We start from the raw sequence: 18532 nt of genomic DNA, 5'->3' as shown, positions 1-18532 counted from the left end.
GAAATGCAAACCAAAACCGCATGAGAGATCACTCACACCTGTCAGAAAGACTATTATCAAAAAGACTGGATATAACACACGGCGGTAAAGATGTGAAGAAAAGGCGACCTTTGTGCGCTGGTGGTGGGTCTGTAAATTGGCACGGCCACTACGGAAAACAGCATGGAACTTCCTCAAAATATTTTTAAAAAACTACAATGTGGTCCAACAATTTCATTTCTGGGTATTCATCCAAAGAAAATGAAAACATTAACTCAAAGAGCTATATGCACCTCCATGTTCCTTGCAGGATTATTTATAATGCTCCAGATACGGAAACAACCTAAGTGCTCACCAATGGGTAAATGGATAAAGAAATTGGGACTTACATATACAATCGAATATCATTCAGTCATAAGAAAGAATGGTCGCCATTTGCAACAACATGGATATACCATAAGAGCGTCGCACTAAGGGAAATAAGTCAGAGAAAGACAAATACCAAACTCAAAGAGAACAGATTGGTAGTTGCCAGAGGTGGAGGATTGGGGGGAAGGGGGTAGGAGAAATGAGTGAACTTGGGTTCTTTTTAGTTCGATAAATTGAATAATTTATAATACAACACAATAAATATAAAAATCAAACTATCGAGAGGGAAGAAAAGGGGGGAGCCTGGTGAATGGAGAAGGGAAAACAAGGGCCAAGCACTAGGAGTGCCTGGTGAGGTTTAAGAGCAGTTGCTGTGGGCACATTTGACAACGCAAGCCGGGAGAAGAGCAGACTTGATGTGGAATTGGCTGCTGCGGCTGGTGATTGCGGACGTGGTCACTCGTTTCCCTGCTTGTAGAAGAAACTCCGTAAAAACAAAAGATTCATATGCAGCTCCACCGATCAGAGCTCAGCAGGCCCTCAGTACTTTCCCCCGCCTGGTCTCTGGTACTCAAAACTCTAACCTTCTCACCCACCCCCAGCTCTCTCATCCTTGGGTAGGACTTGCCTTCGTCTCAGTGACCACTAACGGGTCTCTCTCATTCCTTTGCAAAACCGAATGGCTTCTCCTGCTCCCAGCAAAGGCCAGTCCCTCCACACATACTATGAAGGAGCCTTACTCTGTTAACAATCTCCATTCCCCTTCTTGTTTCCGGTCTCACTCTCGTCTCCATACCGCTTCCCACTAACCCTTACTGTACTCTGAGTTATAGAAAAAAATATAGAAGTAACATTGGCCGTCATCTGTTGGGGGGAAATTTGGAGCTTAAGACGGTGCTTCGGTTTTCAATGTGGTTGCTGGGAGGGACAGTACCGTTTCTTGCTGAGATAGTAAATAAGAGGGAAGGGTGAGTCCTTGTGGGAAAGGAGTCCAGTGGAGATGGTTCGGTTTGGCAACACCAGAGTTGATCTGCTGGGCAAATGGGCCCATCGATGAGTTTAATGTCAGGGCTCCAGTAAGGTTTGAAAGTCAGCAATGCGCCAGTCACAAGAGAAGAAAACATTGGCCAAGCAGCAGGCTCAGGATAAAACCCCAGGGGATCCCAAGGTTTAACAATTAGCAGAAATGCAAGAATTCACAATGCAGGCAGGAGAAAAGTTCACGCAGTGAATTAGGAAATAGAGCGGTCATGAAATAGAGCAGAGCATTTAAAGGTATCTTTTTAAATGTTTATTTATTATTGAGAGAGAGAGAGAGACAGAATGTGAGTAGGGGAGGGGCAGAGAGAGAGGGAGACAGAGCTGGAAGCAGGCTCCAGGCTCTGAGCTGTCAGCACAGAGCCCGATGTGGGGCTCGAACCCCTGAACCTTGAGATCATGACCTGAGACAAAGTCAGATGCTTAACCGACTGAGCCACCCAGGCACCCCTAAAGAGAGAATTTAATGACTGGGTGAGACTGAGTGAGTGAATAGCCAACAAATTTAACAGACAGCACCACTGATATAAAGACTGAATTGAGCCTTCATCAAGCAAAGCAGCACAAAGACCACAGGAAGGCTGTTAAAGCAGATGCTGCCCGTCCCTGGCCCGTGGCCTGTACCCCTGTGTGCACACTGGCTGAAATTCTAGATGCCTTTCTCGGCCTGGGGGCTGTTTCCTGCTACAGCAGCTCACTTTGCCATCCGCTTGGCAGGCCAGAAGTGTCAAGGAATTAACACTGCCCTCAAGGCAGAATCGGTTGGCCAGTGACTGGCAGCCTGGTGTATAAACGGCCCGGCTCCTTCGCTCCTTGGATGGAGAGCTAGCAGGCTTACGCCCCAGGAGCCCACAGTGAGAACTGGTTTGATGACACTATCATCTGCTTCCCTTTCTGTGTCACTTCCTCGTTTCTCCAGCCTCCCCCCGCCCCCCAAATAAACAACTTGGCCTTGCATTGTTGCTTCTGGAGGAACCTGCACGGGAGAAATTTCAGTGAGGTGCTACAGGGAGAATCAGGCGCAGTCAGCTGAGTAAATGCAACGTAGAGAAGTAAAGGTGATGAATTTACACGATCTTTTTTTTAATTTGCCTGAGAAGGGGAGAGAGAAGAGAGGGCCAGAGACAACTCAGTCATTAAGAGACAATTGAGCATGTTTAGAAGCGAAAGCACTTTCTCTTTAGACAATAGAAAAAGGCTACTGTTGGGGAGGCGCAGCAAGATGCTGGAGGAAACACGGGGCGGGGGGAGGTGGGGAGGAAGACCACGCAGATCACACATGGGGGGTTGACCTCATCAGGAGAAAATGCTTCCCGCTCTGGGACTGACAGAAAGGGTTTAAAGACATATGCATATCCTGATAAACATGTTGGGGCCAGTGGAGGCAAACTAGTCTGGAGAGAGGCTGGTGCTCATCCATTCACGGTGGCACCAACCTTTCAGGCTATGGGCCCCTAGCTGTGCTCAGCAGCTCTCTGTGGCCGTGGCCGGGCTTAGCAGCTGGAGGCTGGAGTAGAGCATGTGGGGCACCAGCTTGATCTAGGTGAGGGATTGGTGGGATGAGTGTGGCCAGAGGATGGGCAGCAATGGCATTGAGGCTGTTAGAGAGAGCGGCCAACCATGTGCCCTAGACTGGGGACGTGGAACCAGGCAGGAGCTGTCCAAATGGAAGAGCACACAAAGCTCATGGGCCCAGAGACCTCTCTGGCTAACCTGGGCCCTTGAGCGCCTGCTCTGCACAGGCACTGTGCTATGGAGACCGGCACCACGTGTAGACGCCCGCTCCTGGACAGGAAGGGATGCATGCCTTAGGTAGAGCAAGACTCGAGAGTTCATTCATCCGAACTCATGAAAGCAACGAAACTCTCTGAAAGGCAGGCAGAGCCAGAGCCTGATCTGAGAGTTACCTTTCCCTGACTCTGCTGTTACCTGGGAAATGGTAGGTGAATTTCTGATTCTGTTTGGCTGATGAGACCAAAAATAGATTGGCAGAGTGTAAACACGGGGATGCAAGTAAGCATAATATCTGCCCGGGTGCGATTTTTCCACAAGCACATAGGAAATAAATTCTTCCTAAGACGTGAATACAAAATCAATGTTTTTGCTGTGTAAATTCAAAGAGAATTTACAGAAGGGCTAGTTTAGCCAGCCCGGCACAAAAAAAAGAGACAATGATCTGTGGTTTTCCAGGAAGTACAAAATGGCAGAGCGTGCCTCTTGGCATGAGGAAGGACAAAAGGAGAGCACGTCGTATCATAGAAAGTGTCTGGAGTAAGTCTGGGTCTGCACGCCTGAAAAGCAGGCAGACACCCCTACCTAACAGTCTGAACCTCAACCCCGGTACCCGGTGCTGTCAGTGAGCCCGCTCAGAGCCTCGGCGTAATTGCTCTGGGTCAGCACTCTTTGGAAGTAAGTCCTAGCTTGTCAAATATGTACGCATTTAGAATTGCATTGTTGTTCGGCAGTGCTGATAATTCCAAACAAACTCGAAACTATAGTGTTATAGATAGATGACAGATAGATAGATAGACCGACATAGACATAGACATAGATATATATGCATATATCTTCTTCCACAGTGTCAAGGGGAAAGTAGGGTGGTTTCTACTCCCTTACCAATGTAACCAGCATGTAGTCATTCAGCGGGTGCATTTGTCTTAACCTTTAGAAGCGATGCCCTGTCACGCCCAGCCCAGGACAGTGCATGGTCAGTAAAACACCGAGCCCTGCTTGCTTCAACTTGACACTCAAAGCTAAGCACTCTGTCTCTGTAAGACCAAATTCTGGGGAGAAGCTGAGAGCCACTTAGAACTTTACCCTCTTGCAATACAGTTATCTTTCCTGGGCTTTGATTTCATCACCTGCTGAAGTGAAACGAGAAAGAAAAAGCAGCTGGAGGAGGAGAAGGACCAGGCAGGTAGGACCCCTGGATGCGGGCTGGGGGTGGAGGCAGCCGAGCTCGGGGCGGTTCCTGGAGGGAAGAGAAGCAGCATCGAGGGACGGACCGCTCAGAAATCCCATCTGAGCAGCTGGACCGGGGGCGAACGTCATTTTCTTTGATTGCCCCGAGCTTGGTGCATCGCTGTGCACATGGTCTCGATGAATAGGCTAGAAAATACATGTGGAGAAAGACTGGTCCTCCAAGCTTCTGGTGTGCGGGGCCCAATCTGGTACAAGACATTCGGTGAAGGGATGAGTCAAAGGCACACACAGCACTGCCCAGAGATGTGCGCCTGGCCCCCGTCACTCACAGGCCCCAGTGGCTTCCACAAATCCACAGATCCTCTGCTCCCAAAGCAGAGCCCTGAGGAGCCAGAAGAGGCTTGGCCCCGGAAACATGTGTCAACCCTAAAGGCAAGGGCGACCTGTGAATCCTAAAATCTTGAGGAACTGAGAGCATAAATTAAAAGGGAGATGCCAGACCTTCCTCCCATCAGATATGAGAATGTTCCATAGGCTGCAAGGAATGATACCAATCAGATCCTAAGACTTGAATATTCTCTAGTTTTTAAGATCTATCCAAGGGAATTACTAAGGATCCGAAAGGTTTTTTCACTATTTGTTTAGCCTTTAAAGGTCAGAACTCGGGGATGGCGCCATTTCAGAAAGCAAGTCTGCTTCAGAAAATCCTGTTTGACCCTTTCTCTAAGCGCAATTTAGTCACTCTGCTTAAGAGTGACTTTTCCCCCTTTAACCTTCCCCTCACCCCTTTGGTTTGGGAGAGCCAACGAGCATCAGCGGAGGGAATGAACCTGTGGTGAAGCAATGGCTCCAGTGCATCCCCTCGGGGAATCTGAGAAGGAAAAATGAGTATCTCAGGAAGGGCCCAAATGGTGCATCCTGTGTCACGGGGCACCGTGAGCAGAGGCTTCTGGGTCCCCCCATCCCGGGTGAGCGACAAGCTGAGGAGGCAAGGCCAGCCTGATAGCCACTGAGACAGTTAACTGAGGGAATCAGATCAGACACAGCATTAGGACGTCCTTGAGTTTAGCTGGGCACAGACAGATGAACTTGGCCTTCACGGCCTTCCATCTACCATCCACGTCCTGCCTGAACTCCCAGCCACACAAGGAGCCACCGCACAACTCACCGCAAATGGTGGCCTGAAGCCACCCCCACAGATGACCTGCCTCGTATCCGAGTTGTTTCCTCTACTTCTCACACTTCCTAACCACTGCCGTCAATCACAGCTCACCTGGCCAGGCTCCCTGGACTCGGGCTCCTTGGGAGACCATGATTCACGACTCGGTCACCCAGCATACAACTTCCTATTCCGGAGTTAGAGACTGGCAGCCTGTTACCTCTTTCACAAACGAACCTCGCCTGATCTTGCATATTTTTAATGCTCTCGCTTTTGGTGCCATGTTTGTGGCCCCCTCCACATGTCTTTACCGCACATCACAGATAATGTGGGTCATTTATTTATGCATCGTTTTGGTCAGTGCTTCTCAAAGGGTGGTCTGCATTCCAACGGAGTCATTATGCTCGGGTGGAAGTGCCACTTATTGGAAATGCAGATCTCCAGATCTCATGGGTCACTCAGGGAACTGGATTCTCTGGGGGCCTCCATGATTTGCTCCTCATTTGATTCTTCTGCAGAGTAAATCGGTAAACAGCAAGGGACACGCACACTCTGTAATGGGCTATGCAGAGTAAGTATGAGAATCTCAAATACAATTAGCACTCACCATTAACCTTCAAAGCAGCTTCATTTCCAAATGTTAAAAGGACTAAAAAATTGGTCTGTCATGTGTGTGGGCAGGGAGTATATAGGAAATCTCTGTGCCCTCCAATTTGGTGTGACCCTAACACACCTCTAAAAATGGAGTCTACAAAAAAAAAAATAAAAAAAGCTGACCCACCTAAGATGAGACATACAAATGCATCTCTGGCTCACCTTCTCTCTGCATAGTCTCCTTTTCATTCTCTACTTACCCTAGACTAACCTCCTCTCTGAAGCCCCAGACGGGCCGAGCACTGCTCCAGGCTCCGATAGCCCCAGTGCACTTACTGATTATGACAATATTAAGGTATGTACGTCCCACACTGTGACCATCTACTCCCTTGTTTCATCCTGGTGAGTTACCACTGACTTTTCACTGCTGTATTCCCATCCCCCCACCATGATACATGGAACCCTGGGGAATGCTATCAAGATCGTTGAATGATGGAATGAGTGAATGAATGAATGAATGAATGATGTTGCCACTGAGATGAACAGCAGCTGAAGTGTTTCAGGAGGACGGGTGGAGGACCTGGCCGAACCTCTCCTTTTCTACACATGCTCAGTTATCCCTAGAGTCGCCCTTCTTGTCCACGAGGCACAGCGATGGAGGGCTTCCTTTACACGCTCTATTTCTGGGGTGGATACTCTGAGTTGATAAGGCAATCACTTGCAGCCCTCACAGACAAAAGAAGCAATGGCTACTGTCCCTTGAAGTACTGCTCTCCGGCTCTATGAGGAAAACAGCAGCCACGCTAGGTATTTCAAACAAGGGGATTTAATGCAGGGAATTGACACCGGGTTGGCAAGGCCGAGAGAGGGCCACTGAGGGAACCCAGACGTTAGTAAACATAGGAGGCAGCTACTAACCTTAGGGCGGGGGCAACAAAAGGGAAGAGACGGTGTTACCAGAACCTAGAAGCTTTGACGGGGGACCCCCCACGGCTGGTGCCCGGCCCTCTCTGGGGGCTGCTGCGCGGCGGCTGCTTGGACTTCTGAGGGGGCCGCTGCTTGGCTGGTGGTGGTCGGACCTCTGGGCGGGGGCGCGGTTGACGCTCGGACCTCGGAGGGGACCGTGGCTTGGCAGGTGCTCTGAGCACCGAGGGGGGTGCCGCTGGCTGTTGCTTGGGCTTCTTGGGGGATGTTGCCCGGCGGCTGGTGCTGAGGGGGCCAAAAGAAGCTGGAGGCTGGAGCCGTGGCTCTCCTCGGCTGCCTAAGGGATGCTGGCAGGAGCTGGGCACAGGGAGGCAGGCCCTGCCCCCCCCACCTTCCGGGGCCCCGGCCGGCGCCCGCTCACCTGGTCTTCTGGCAGGCACAGCAGATCCAGTCCTCTTCTTTCTTCTGGTAGAAGCAGCCACTTCTACAGATGCTGTACTTCCGGTCCACGATCTCGCGTTTGGAGTTGAGGAAGGTGAAAGGCGGGCAGCAGTGTATGCTGAAGTGCTCCGAAAACTTCTGGTTCTTGGAGAGTCTGGGGCCCTCCTTCACCGTTTTCTGACTCATCTCACTGGAAATCATCGATGCGAGGAGAGGAGGGGGGAGACATGAAATAGCACATCAGACAGGGAGCTTTCGACTGGAGGAGCCCACTCCCTGCTATTCCCGGGGTCCAAAATTCACATTCAGCCTCGTCCTCCACTCTGAATCTGAAAGATCCATTCTGGCCCGGCTCTATGGAAAGGGATTAAGGGTTTATTCATTTTTATGTGCCCACTTTTTAATTTTGCTTTCTGAAAATGGACACTTTCTTACGTATGTGTCAATGACCCATTTAGGATAGGAAAAATATTACAAAACCAAACATTCCTGTGGAAAAATAATATTCTCGGTTTCAGAAAGAACTCTTCTTTAAAATAATGATAATAAGAATAGTTTGGTACTAAAGCTGTGGTTACTATTCATACACACATATACTGCACCCTCATGAAAAAGAACAATTGACATGTTTGCATCTCACAAACCAACATTAGACAAAAAACCCTGAACACAAAGGAATACCAGCTGTATGCCTCAGCTTACATGAGGTTCAAACACAGGCAAAGCCAGTCTGTGGTGCTAGAGATCAGAACATAGCAATGTTTGGAGAAGGTGAGGTCCGCCTAGCAAGGGGCATCAAAGAACCTTCTGGGGACAGAAGATGTCCTGGGTCTTGATCTAAGAGGTACAAATTCAGTGAGCTATGCACTTAATTTTTGTGCGTCTTACTGTTTACTTCAGTTGAAAAGAATGAGGAGAAGGAAGAAGACTGGGAGCAGGTGGGAATCGAAGAGGAATTTGAGTCTTGGAAAAAACTCCCAAACAGCGGTAGAAAATTTAATTACCGCAACATCCTTTTGAGGAATGTGACAAATGCGAATGTGACAAATGCAGTAATGGTCCCACCAAACACAACAACAGTGTCACACACAGGGCACATAAGTGACTTTTTTTTAAATATATATATTTTTATTTATTTCTAGGAGAGAGAGAGAGAGAGACAGCGTGAGTAGGGGAGGGGCAAAGAGAGAGGGAGATACAGACTCTGAAACAGGCTCCAGGCTCTGAGCTGGCAGTCAGCACAGAGCCCGACGCGGGGCTCGAACCCAAGAACCGCGAGATCATGACCTAAGCGAATGTCGGACACTCAACCGACTAAGCCACCCAGGCGCCCCAATAAGTGACTGTTAATCAATAAGAGTTGACAGATCACACGGGCGACGCGCATACATTAGCCAAGGAGAGTGTCCTTGCTGCCGACAAACCCAAGGTCAAGTTAGACACACAGCTGTGCTATGCGTAATGACTCACAGTGTGATGGTGAGCATTAGAAGTACGTACAAAGGCCGAGGGAAGCGCACTGAGAAGGCGTGAATTATTTGAAGACAGAACAGATGACCTGGGTTTTAAGGATGAATATATTGGAAACAACTGCGTTACTCTGAGGGGATATTTTCATTATTGTGGCTTTTGATTATGCTCTCTTCTGCAAATAGAAACGAGGGCTGGGGTGCCTGGGTGGCTCAGTCGGCTGAGCATTCGACTTCGGCTCAGGTCATGATCTCATACTTTGTGAGTCTGAGCCCCACGTCGGGCTGACAGCTCAGAGCCTGGAGCCCTGCTTCAGATTCTCTCTCTCTGCCCCTCTCTTGCTTGCACTCTGTATCTTTCTCTCTCAATAAATAAATAAATAAATAAATAAATAAATAAATAAATAAATAAATAATAAGCATTAAGAAATGAGGGCTGAGGAGCGAACTGAGTGCAGTTAAGAAAACAAAATACTTTTTTTTTTGCAGTTCGGTTTGAATAGTCCAAACCATGCACTACACCTGTTAAGTGTGTTGCAAACTTCCTTTCCTGGTGTTTCTCCTGCTTTTTCATGAAAAAATAATTTCTATGTAATCAAGTTTCTCAGTTCTTCACCATTCATCAGCTTCTATACATAGTGAGGTATATCCCACTGTAAAAGAAAAGTCCCTCTCGATCCCACTTTCACATCTATTTTCCTGTCTACAGCTCCTCCTCTTTATAGGCAAAGTTTTTGAAAAAGTATCAGTGCTCTTTGTCTCCATTTCTACATCTGTCCTCAGGGGACTCCAATCTGGCTTCTGCTCCTTTCCTCCCAAAGAAAAATGGTCTCCATAGCCCCCCCAGAGGTTGTCTTTTTTCATCCCTCCCTCCATCCAAAGGCTTCCCTTCCTGTCACACCACATTCTCCTAGAGCCCCTCTATCTCTAGCCCCTTTTTATCCTTTGGATAAAGATTCATCTACTTTTATTCAAGACTTTTAATGTTACAGTTCTTTGAGGTACAGTAAACGCTAAGTGATTTATGATTTATGATTATGATTCAACCATTCAATTCAGCACTTATCATACACTTAGGTCAAGCCACCACAGTGCTCAGCTGCTCACGGACACAGAGTTGAATCGTGCTTAGTCCAGTCCTCACAAAAGTTATCCGCAGGCTGGGGAGACAGGCAAGGATGCACATGGGGTGTTGATGGCCACAACACCCACTTATTGGGTGCGAGCATGTACAAGATCCTAAAGGAGTTAAGGGGATGGATCAGCTCAGCAGCCCGCTGACACTGAGCTCACAGTGTAGACGTCGGTAGGTGGACATGAGAATGCCTGGGTAAAATGCTCTGGAGGGTCCACAGGAGAGGGGCATTGCTGGGCTGAGGAAGCAGGTGAAACATCCTGGAGAGAAACATTTCATCTCACCCTAAGATTTGGACAGTCAGAGATGAGGGTATTTGGAGGGGTGAGAATGGTTGGTACCTAAGCAAAGACAAAGAGGGGTCAATTACAGCGCCCTGAGAGCCCGCCCTGCCTGCAGTGCAGGGTGGGAGAGGAGAGGGTGGCCAGATGCAGGTGATGAGGCAGGACGGAGTTACCTGTCGCAGTGAAGGACCCGGCCCTGGTGACCGGGAGCGCCATCATGCCATCAGCCCACCAGAAGTCTAAATGGATGAGAAGGAGTGGGATCATCTCATCGTCTGGAATACTGTGAGATTAAGGCACTCAGGACATTCGGGCGGAAGGTGGGCATCCAAAACTCAGCGGCCAGAGCCGCCATCTTGAGAGGCCTTCACCTCTGGAAGCAGCACAGCCTTGGGAATGGAAGTGATGAGTAGGCACTGAGCAAGGAGCCAGGCCAGGGAAGGCTCCGGGAGGGGTAGTGGGCTTACCTTCCTGCTTCAGGGAGAGGGGCAACGGAAGAAAGAAGGGCAGAGGCAGCCTGAGAGGCGAGAGGAGGAGCAGCCTCTTAGAAGAGAAATTTCCAACTTTGCAGAGAAGATGGTCAACAGTTCCCAAGGAAACCCTTAGTGCCAACAGGCATTTGTAGAACAATGAGGAACTAAAGTTGATTTTTAGGGTCTGATTCATTGTAAAATCCTTAAAGAGCTGCCAAATCCTCACTCAAATCCTGCACAGTGTGGCGAAAAGTTCAGCTCAAGTTTGAAAATAATGAAACACCCCCAGGCTAACCTAGAAGTCATTTCTTTCAGCACATGGAGACAATGTTACCCAGCTTTTCACAGCCAATCCAGACACCCCCCAATTCCTCCAGCTTTCTGGAATCCTCTTTTCCCAAACGGGTCAGACAGGCATTCATCACAAATAGCAGAGAACCTAGCACTTGCCCTAAATGTTTACGAACAACTGGCATGGGGTACGAGGGAGATTTAAAGTCTCCTGACTCTGAATTCCTGCTCTGACTGAATTCTCGATTCCTCCCCACCTGATGTGATGCCTTGGGCCACTCCGTGCCTGTCCAGACCTGCACCCAGACGTTTCTTCCCCCGGCACATCCAGGGAAATTTCTCGAATTTTCAGTCCATGACTTTTCTCGCCCTCTACTGTCCCCCATGTCCAGCAGGGGGCAGCCTCACCTCCTGGTACCCTCCGTGTGTGGGTCCCTAAAGCAAAAGCGGTTCTCTTCCTTGGAACCCTGACATCTTTCTAGGGCAACCAGCTGAAAATCCACCGCCCCCCACCCCCTCCGCCCTCAGTATAATATTTATAGTCCGTGGAGAGACTCTGCTACTCTCTCCCAGTAGCGGAAATGCATTTAGTCGGGTAGGTGATCAATTGCATGTCCGCACTCCCCTCCAGCTCTGCCCCCCACCTTGCTCCAGTCCAGGGACGCCGAACCCCACACGCTCAGCAACAGCGGTACACACCGAGTCCTCATTTCCCAGCCCAGGCTTACTAGAACACGAGTTCTAACCACAAACAACAGCAGAGGAAAGAACCCACATTTACTGAGCACCCACTGTCTGGTGGCTGCTTCCTACACTTCACCTCCTTTTATAACACGAGCATTTTCACTAACAAACTAAAGGTGAGAGAAGCTGCAAAACACGACCAGCTTCAGAAAGCCAGAAAGGGGCAGCCAGGGGACAGGAGTCCGGGCCCGTGTGGCTCACCGTCCCAGTCCTTTGACCCGGTCCAACACTCTCTGGGCCCCGCTGTGCTCAACCCCACTCTCCCCAAAAGCCTGGACCTTGGGGGACTGGAAATGGGCCAGAGAATGGGATAAGGCTGCATAGACGCAAGGGTCTAGTCTTGGGCTGAAAAAGACTGGGAGTTGGGGAGACCGCTCCCTGAAGGAGGAAGGGTAGAGAATGGGCCTGGGGACGTCACACAGTATGGTGGCCTCGACCTCCCTAAAGAGGTGCGTGATGGGGCACGGGAATGTAAACTCCTGAAGGCAGCGGGACCCATGAGTGCTTCCTCTGTTCCTCCCCAGTTGGCCCTCAATGGGTTTTAAAATCTATATTTGCTATTGAAAATTAGAAAGTGTTGACGGATGAAAATAACAAAAAGTCCTAAATTTGTATCCCATAGTTAACCACTCACAAAGTATCTGAACATTTTTTCTCTGATGATATTTACATATAAATATACAGTTAATAAAAAGCAGGACCATAACTTATATACTCTTCAGATTTATATACTTGGAAAATCATCCATTTTGTTTAAGTTTTATGGATATACACATTATTTATAATATTCTTATGCTTTTTAAATCTGTGATAAATTTTATAGGTACAGTCCCCTTTATAATTCATATCATTTAGTTGCATCTTGTCTCATTTTTCTTGATTAATCTTGCCTGTAGTTTTCCTACTTTATTATTCGTTTCAAAAACAGGCTCTTGGTTTTCTTGGTTGTCTTTGCTCTTTTTTTCTGGTTCATTAATTTCTGTAGGCATTTATTATTTCCTTCCATTTTTTTTTGGGTTTATATTCCTGGGAGTTTTTTCCTATATTCTTTTTTCTTTTAAGTGTATTTATTTTTAAGTAATCACTACACCCATCATGGGGCTCAAACTCACAACCCTAAGATCAAGAGGCACCACGCTCTTCTGACTGAGCCCACCAGGCACCCCTGTGTATTCTTGAGTCAAACATTTCTCACATATGCTTTTATGGCTACGACTTTTCCAACAAGTGCAATCTTAGCTGCATACCATAAGTATTACTGTAAGCCATTTTCGCTTCATTTTAAATATGACTGAGTTCTTTGATCTGTCCATTACCCTTAAAAATCTGTCGCAAAATTTCCAAGTGTGCATTGACGTCTCATTTTAATGCATTCTAGTCAGGGAAAGTGGTCTGTATGATAATGACTCTTTGATAATTGTTGAGATTTGCTTCATGACCTTGTTCATAGTCAGTATTTTTAAATGTTCCACGTGCGCTTGAAAAGACTGTGATTTCCAGAACAATTTGGACTTCTCCATTCTTGGGCATAGCAGCCATCTTGAATCACGGCTCAGCCCCGCGAGGAAGCCACGTTGGGGAGCGCAAAGACTGGAGGAGCCTGAGCCTGAGCCTGAGGCCCCTGACAGGAGCTGCTGTTCTAGGCCGGACTCTTGAACACTGAACACCTTTTTTATGTGACAGACACACAACCTGCACCTCCTTTAAACCACTATTATTTCAGTTACAAGCAGGCAAATACAACTCAAATTAATATGCTCAGTGTCCTTATCTAGAAGAGGGTGTCTTAGTCCATGAGGGCGACTATAACAAAATAGTATAAACTGGGCGGTTTATTGGCAACAAAAATTTATTTCTCAAAGTCCTGGAGTTTGGGGAACCCAAGATCAAGTCGCCAGCAGATTCAGTGTCTGGCGAGAAGCCCCCTCCTAGTTCAGAAATGGCATTTTTCTTGCTGTGTCCTCATGTGGCAGACGAGCAAGGGGCTCCCTATGGCCTCTTGTATGGAGACACTAGCTCCACCCATTAGGGCTCCGCCTTAATGACCTCACCACTTCCCAAAGGTCTGTCCTAACACAATGACACTGGAGATTAGATTTCAACATATGAATTTGGGGGACACAAACATTCAGTCCATAACAGAAGGGAAGAACAATAAAAATAATGCTTCAGGGACGCCTGGCTGGCTCAGTCAGTAGAACGGGCATGTGACTCTTGATCTCAGGGTGGGGAGGTTAAGCCCCACCTTAGGCACGAAAAGTTTTTAAAATAATGCTTAAATCAGCAGACCTGTGAAGATACTAAGTAGGCAGAGAACGTAGCACTGTACCTAATGTAAATAATGTGCTTAATAGGTTCCATTCCCCTTTCACTGAGAATTCATTCAAAGGAGTCATTCTACTGACTCGTCAGACACATTCTCTGAGAATCTCTGCATGTATCTCTGATGATATTTAATTCAAACATTAATTACATCTTTACTTACGTTAGTGGCTAAAGACAAATCATTACAAACACTACATGATGTTTGCACAAAAGATGTCACCTAATTGTGGGGCACCTGGGTGGCTCAGTCAGTTAAGTGTTTGACTTCACAGCTCAGGTCATGGTCTCACNACCTTAGGCACGAAAAGTTTTTAAAATAATGCTTAAATCAGCAGACCTGTGAAGATACTAAGTAGGCAGAGAACGTAGCACTGTACCTAATGTAAATAATGTGCTTAATAGGTTCCATTCCCCTTTCACTGAGAATTCATTCAAAGGAGTCATTCTACTGACTCGTCAGACACATTCTCTGAGAATCTCTGCATGTATCTCTGATGATATTTAATTCAAACATTAATTACATCTTTACTTACGTTAGTGGCTAAAGACAAATCATTACAAACACTACATGATGTTTGCACAAAAGATGTCACCTAATTGTGGGGCGCCTGGGTGGCTGTCAGTTAAGTGTTTGACTTCACAGCTCAGGTCATGATCTCAGGGTCCACGAGTTTGAGCCCCACGACGGGCCCTGTGCCAACAGCTCAGAGCCTGGAGGCTGCTTTGGATTCTATGTCTCCTTCTCTCTCTGCTCCTCCCCTACTCGCACTCTGTCTCTCCTCCTTACCCCCAAAATTAAGAAAATTAACTTTAAAATTTCTTTAAAAAGATCTAATTGCCTAATTGCAATTAGACCTAATTGCACAGCAAAGATAATATGAACTATCTAGCAGGAAGAAGAATTTTATTTTGAAACTGTAAAATACAGTCTCCAGACTTTCCAGAGGTTTCTGTGTCCTCTGAAACTAAAGAGGAGGGAGCGCCTGGGTGGCTCAGTTGCTTGAGCGTCCAACTTTGGCTCGGGTCATGATCTCCCAGTTCGAGGGCTGGAGCCCCGCGTCGCGCTTTGCACTGGCAGCACAGAGCCTGCTTGGGATTCTCTGTCTCCCTCTCTCTCTGCCCCTCCCCTGCTCATGCTTTCTCTCTCTCTCTCTCTCTCAAAAATGAATACACATTAACAAATGTTTAAAGCATGAAAGAGGAGGGAAAGTAAAGCAGGTATTTGAAGAAGGAGAAAAAGGAAGTGAAGGAGAGGAATCAAAGAGAGAACAAGTACCTTCTCCCCTCCCCTCGCTGTTTATTGAACACCTGCTCTGTCCCAGGTGCTTTATGGCCATCATTTCTGACTTCCACAAGAACCCTTCTAGGGAGTCCCTCCTTAATCCGTTTTAGATGAGGAAATTGAGGCCCGAAGAAGTAAACTCTCCAAGATCATACAATATTACTACTAATAAAAGAGCAAACTCATCACAGACAATATGGGTAATTGACTGCCCAGCACCCACTCTTCCCTTCCATAAGAAACCTGGATTTTGTTCGGCACCCTAATGTGTAGAGTTAAATACGTACAACAGTGTGATCACATTCTGGCCAATGAGATATAGACAAAAGTCCACGAAGAGCCTGACCTTTCTTTAACAATAGGCGTTATTCAAAAAGGGACTGTCCCGGGGCGCCTGGGTGGCTTAGTCGGTTAAGCGTCCGACTTTCGCTTGGGTCATGATCTCGCGGTCATGGGTTCGAGCCCTGCGTCGGGCTCTGTGCTGACTGCCAGCTCGGAGCCTGGAGCCTGTTTCAGTCTGTGACTCCCTCTCTCTCTGACCCTCCCCTGCTCACGCTGTCTCTCTCTCTCTCTCTCCTAGAAATAAATAAAAATATTTAAAAAAAATAAAAACAAAAAGGGACTGTCCCCTGGTGGGTTCATTCAGCCCAACTCAGCTGTCCCCGGCTCCCAGAGGGAAGATTCTTTCAAGCCTTTGGAGCCATAGGACGCCTTCCCCCTGCCTCCTACCCACCCAACAATTACACGGCAAAACACCTTCATCGTCTTTGCTGAAAGGCAAGTCACTTCTAAACTTTCCAGAGCCTTCCCTTCCCCCAAAGAGAAATGATCGCTTCTCCCTCTTTCAAGCGCCAACCTTGTGTGCTATACATAATTTTAAGGAAGCATCTGGAAATTTTATGTCACTCCTACTGCTTCACTACCTCTTTACATTGTCTGTCCTTGGAGCCTGGTTCAGTGCCTGATTCAGAGCAGGTCAGTTGCTGCTTGATTAAAATGAGAGAATGAATAGGGCGTTTCTCACAAGTGCTGCCTGTCCCCCGATGCTCTAGCAGTCGCCACGTCCCCGCAGGGACCTCTGCTCTGGCCCGGGCACCAGAATCTGTTCCGTGAGACGGGCGACACCGGAAGGGACCTTTGCAGCTGACCTTGAAAGCGATAAGACTGGGCTCTTTAGGAAAAAAAACATTCTAAAAGACTGGTGAACCCGCTACGACTCTTCTTAATTCATGCAAATCAATTAGCAAGCTTTAGTCAACAGACACATTTAATTACACATTTTAGAGATGGCACTAGCATCTCCATGTAACTACCAGCTGTGTTTAAATACAGCTTCACTATTCCCTAAGGAGACTCCAGGTGGCTGTGAGGACCCGAAACGTAAGGTGGATTCTCTTGGATGGAGCCAGAGTGCATTATGCTAAGCAAAATAAGTCAATCAGAGAAAGACGAACCATATGATTTCATTCACATGTGGAACTTAGGAAACAAAACAGATGAACATATGGGAAGAGAGAGGGGAAGAGAAGAGAGGAAAACAAGCTACAAGAGACTTTCAATGACAGAGACCAAACTGAGGGTTGATGGAGGGAGGTGCGTGGGGGATGGGCTTCATGGGGGATGGGCACAAAGGAGGGCACTTGTCGGGATGAGCCCTGGGTGGTGTATGCGATGAATCACTGAATTCTCCTCCTGAAACCAACACTGCGCTGCGTGTTAACTAAAATTTAAATTTAAGAAATAAATTTAAAAACTAAAATGGACTTTGGGGGCGCCGGGGGTGCTCAGTCAGTTAAGCATCTGACTTCGGCTCAGGTCATCATCTCACGGTTCGTGGGTTTGAGCCCCGCGTGGGGTCCTGTGCTGACAGCTCAGAGCCCGGAGCCTATTTCAGATTCTGTCTCCTTCTCTCTCTGCCCCTCCCCCACTCGTGCTCTGTTTTTCTCTCTCTCTCAAAAATAAATAAACATTTTAAAAATTTTAACATTTAAAAAATAAAGAAATAAAATGGATTGTCTTCCTTCCGTCCACCCTCCTTTTCGACCATGTTTTCTTACAAGAGAGTTACAGTTATTTATGGGAGTGGAAAGCGGCCCTTGCCCTGGGGAGACGACGGCAGGAGGGAGCTGGCGGGTCGCGGCCGCACGCTCCCCACAGCCGCACGGGAGCACAGGAAGCCCGGCTGGAAGTGGGCACGGGCCCCGTGAAGCGAGAGGCCGATGCACATCGCACTTGGGAAACACACCGGCCCTTCAGTTCCTGGCGGTCGGACCCTCGGAGCGCTGAGCGAAGGCCTGCGCTTACCTTGTTCGAGGAACTCGACACGGAAGCATCAGGGCAGGAGGCCCAGGTGAGAAGTCTGGCTCCCGACGCCAAGACTCCAGAAAGGAGATACTGATCAGTCCCAGGACTTCGTCTGTCTCGTGGGTGTTTAATGTATGCTTAGGGAAATGTTTTCTTTAAAAAACGAAGCAGGAAATTATAAACGTATTTAAGATCAGCCCTGTCGTGTCCCCCCAAAGGACCTGTTTCCTTTCTCTCTAAGGGAATAAGTGGCGCAGCCTCTCGCGTGCTGAATTTTGGCTGGGAGAGGAGAGAGAAAACCAGCTTCTGGATGTCTTCCGCTGTGATCGCTGCTGGCATCAATGATCTCTTCCTACTACGCGGTCAGGCGGAGTCCCGCTCCCTGACAGAGCTCTTCCCCACCTCCCTCTGATCCTCCAGGTGGAGAAGGGGGCAGGGAAACGGATAGTCCCGAGGCCGTGGGGGAGGGGGTGGTTGGTGTGGGTGGCGCCCCCCTGCTGGCCACGGGGTGCACAGCGCTAGCGACACAGGTTACTGCCGACCCCACCAAGCCACTGCTCATCAGGGTCCCTGCTCAGTAACCCCATATTCAGGTGTCGGCAGCTCCGTGTCTATTCAAGGCAACCTGTGGGTCCCCTGCACGCGCCGCACGTGGGGGTGGAGAACCCTCTCCTGGGGCCATTGGCCTCGACAGCTCACCAGTCAAACTCCTGCACTCACTCACGGGCCACATTGGATGTGGCTGAGGGCGGGCTTCTCCCAGGGGCTTGCAGCCTGTCCTCCCTGTTCCCGTGTGGCT

At 48.3% G+C, this 18532-nt stretch overlaps 1 protein-coding gene across 2 annotated transcripts in view; it reads right to left on the bottom strand.

The window, feature by feature from the left end:
- MOBP (myelin associated oligodendrocyte basic protein) overlaps positions 1–18532 on the bottom strand; it is a 55973-nt gene that overhangs the window by 22028 nt on the left and 15413 nt on the right. The window contains exons 3-4 of one of the 2 annotated variants that reach the window (XM_077754249.1): positions 7407–7616; positions 6980–7270 (exon numbers count right to left, since the gene is read on the bottom strand). In XM_077754249.1, the coding sequence (XP_077610375.1) occupies positions 7015–7270; positions 7407–7612 (462 nt within the window). In that variant the 5' untranslated portion in view covers positions 7613–7616 and the 3' untranslated portion in view covers positions 6980–7014. The remainder of the gene's footprint in view (positions 1–6979; positions 7271–7406; positions 7617–18532) is intronic. The other variant, XM_077754248.1, reaches the window with a different exon arrangement.

Source organism: Crocuta crocuta, unplaced genomic scaffold, assembly GCF_008692635.1.
Source record: "Crocuta crocuta isolate KB4526 unplaced genomic scaffold, BGI_CrCroc_1.0 scaffold70, whole genome shotgun sequence".
Classification (NCBI taxonomy): domain Eukaryota; kingdom Metazoa; phylum Chordata; class Mammalia; order Carnivora; family Hyaenidae; genus Crocuta; species Crocuta crocuta.
The sequence above is the reverse complement of the archived record's forward strand: the minus strand, read 5'-3'. Positions and strand labels throughout refer to the sequence as shown.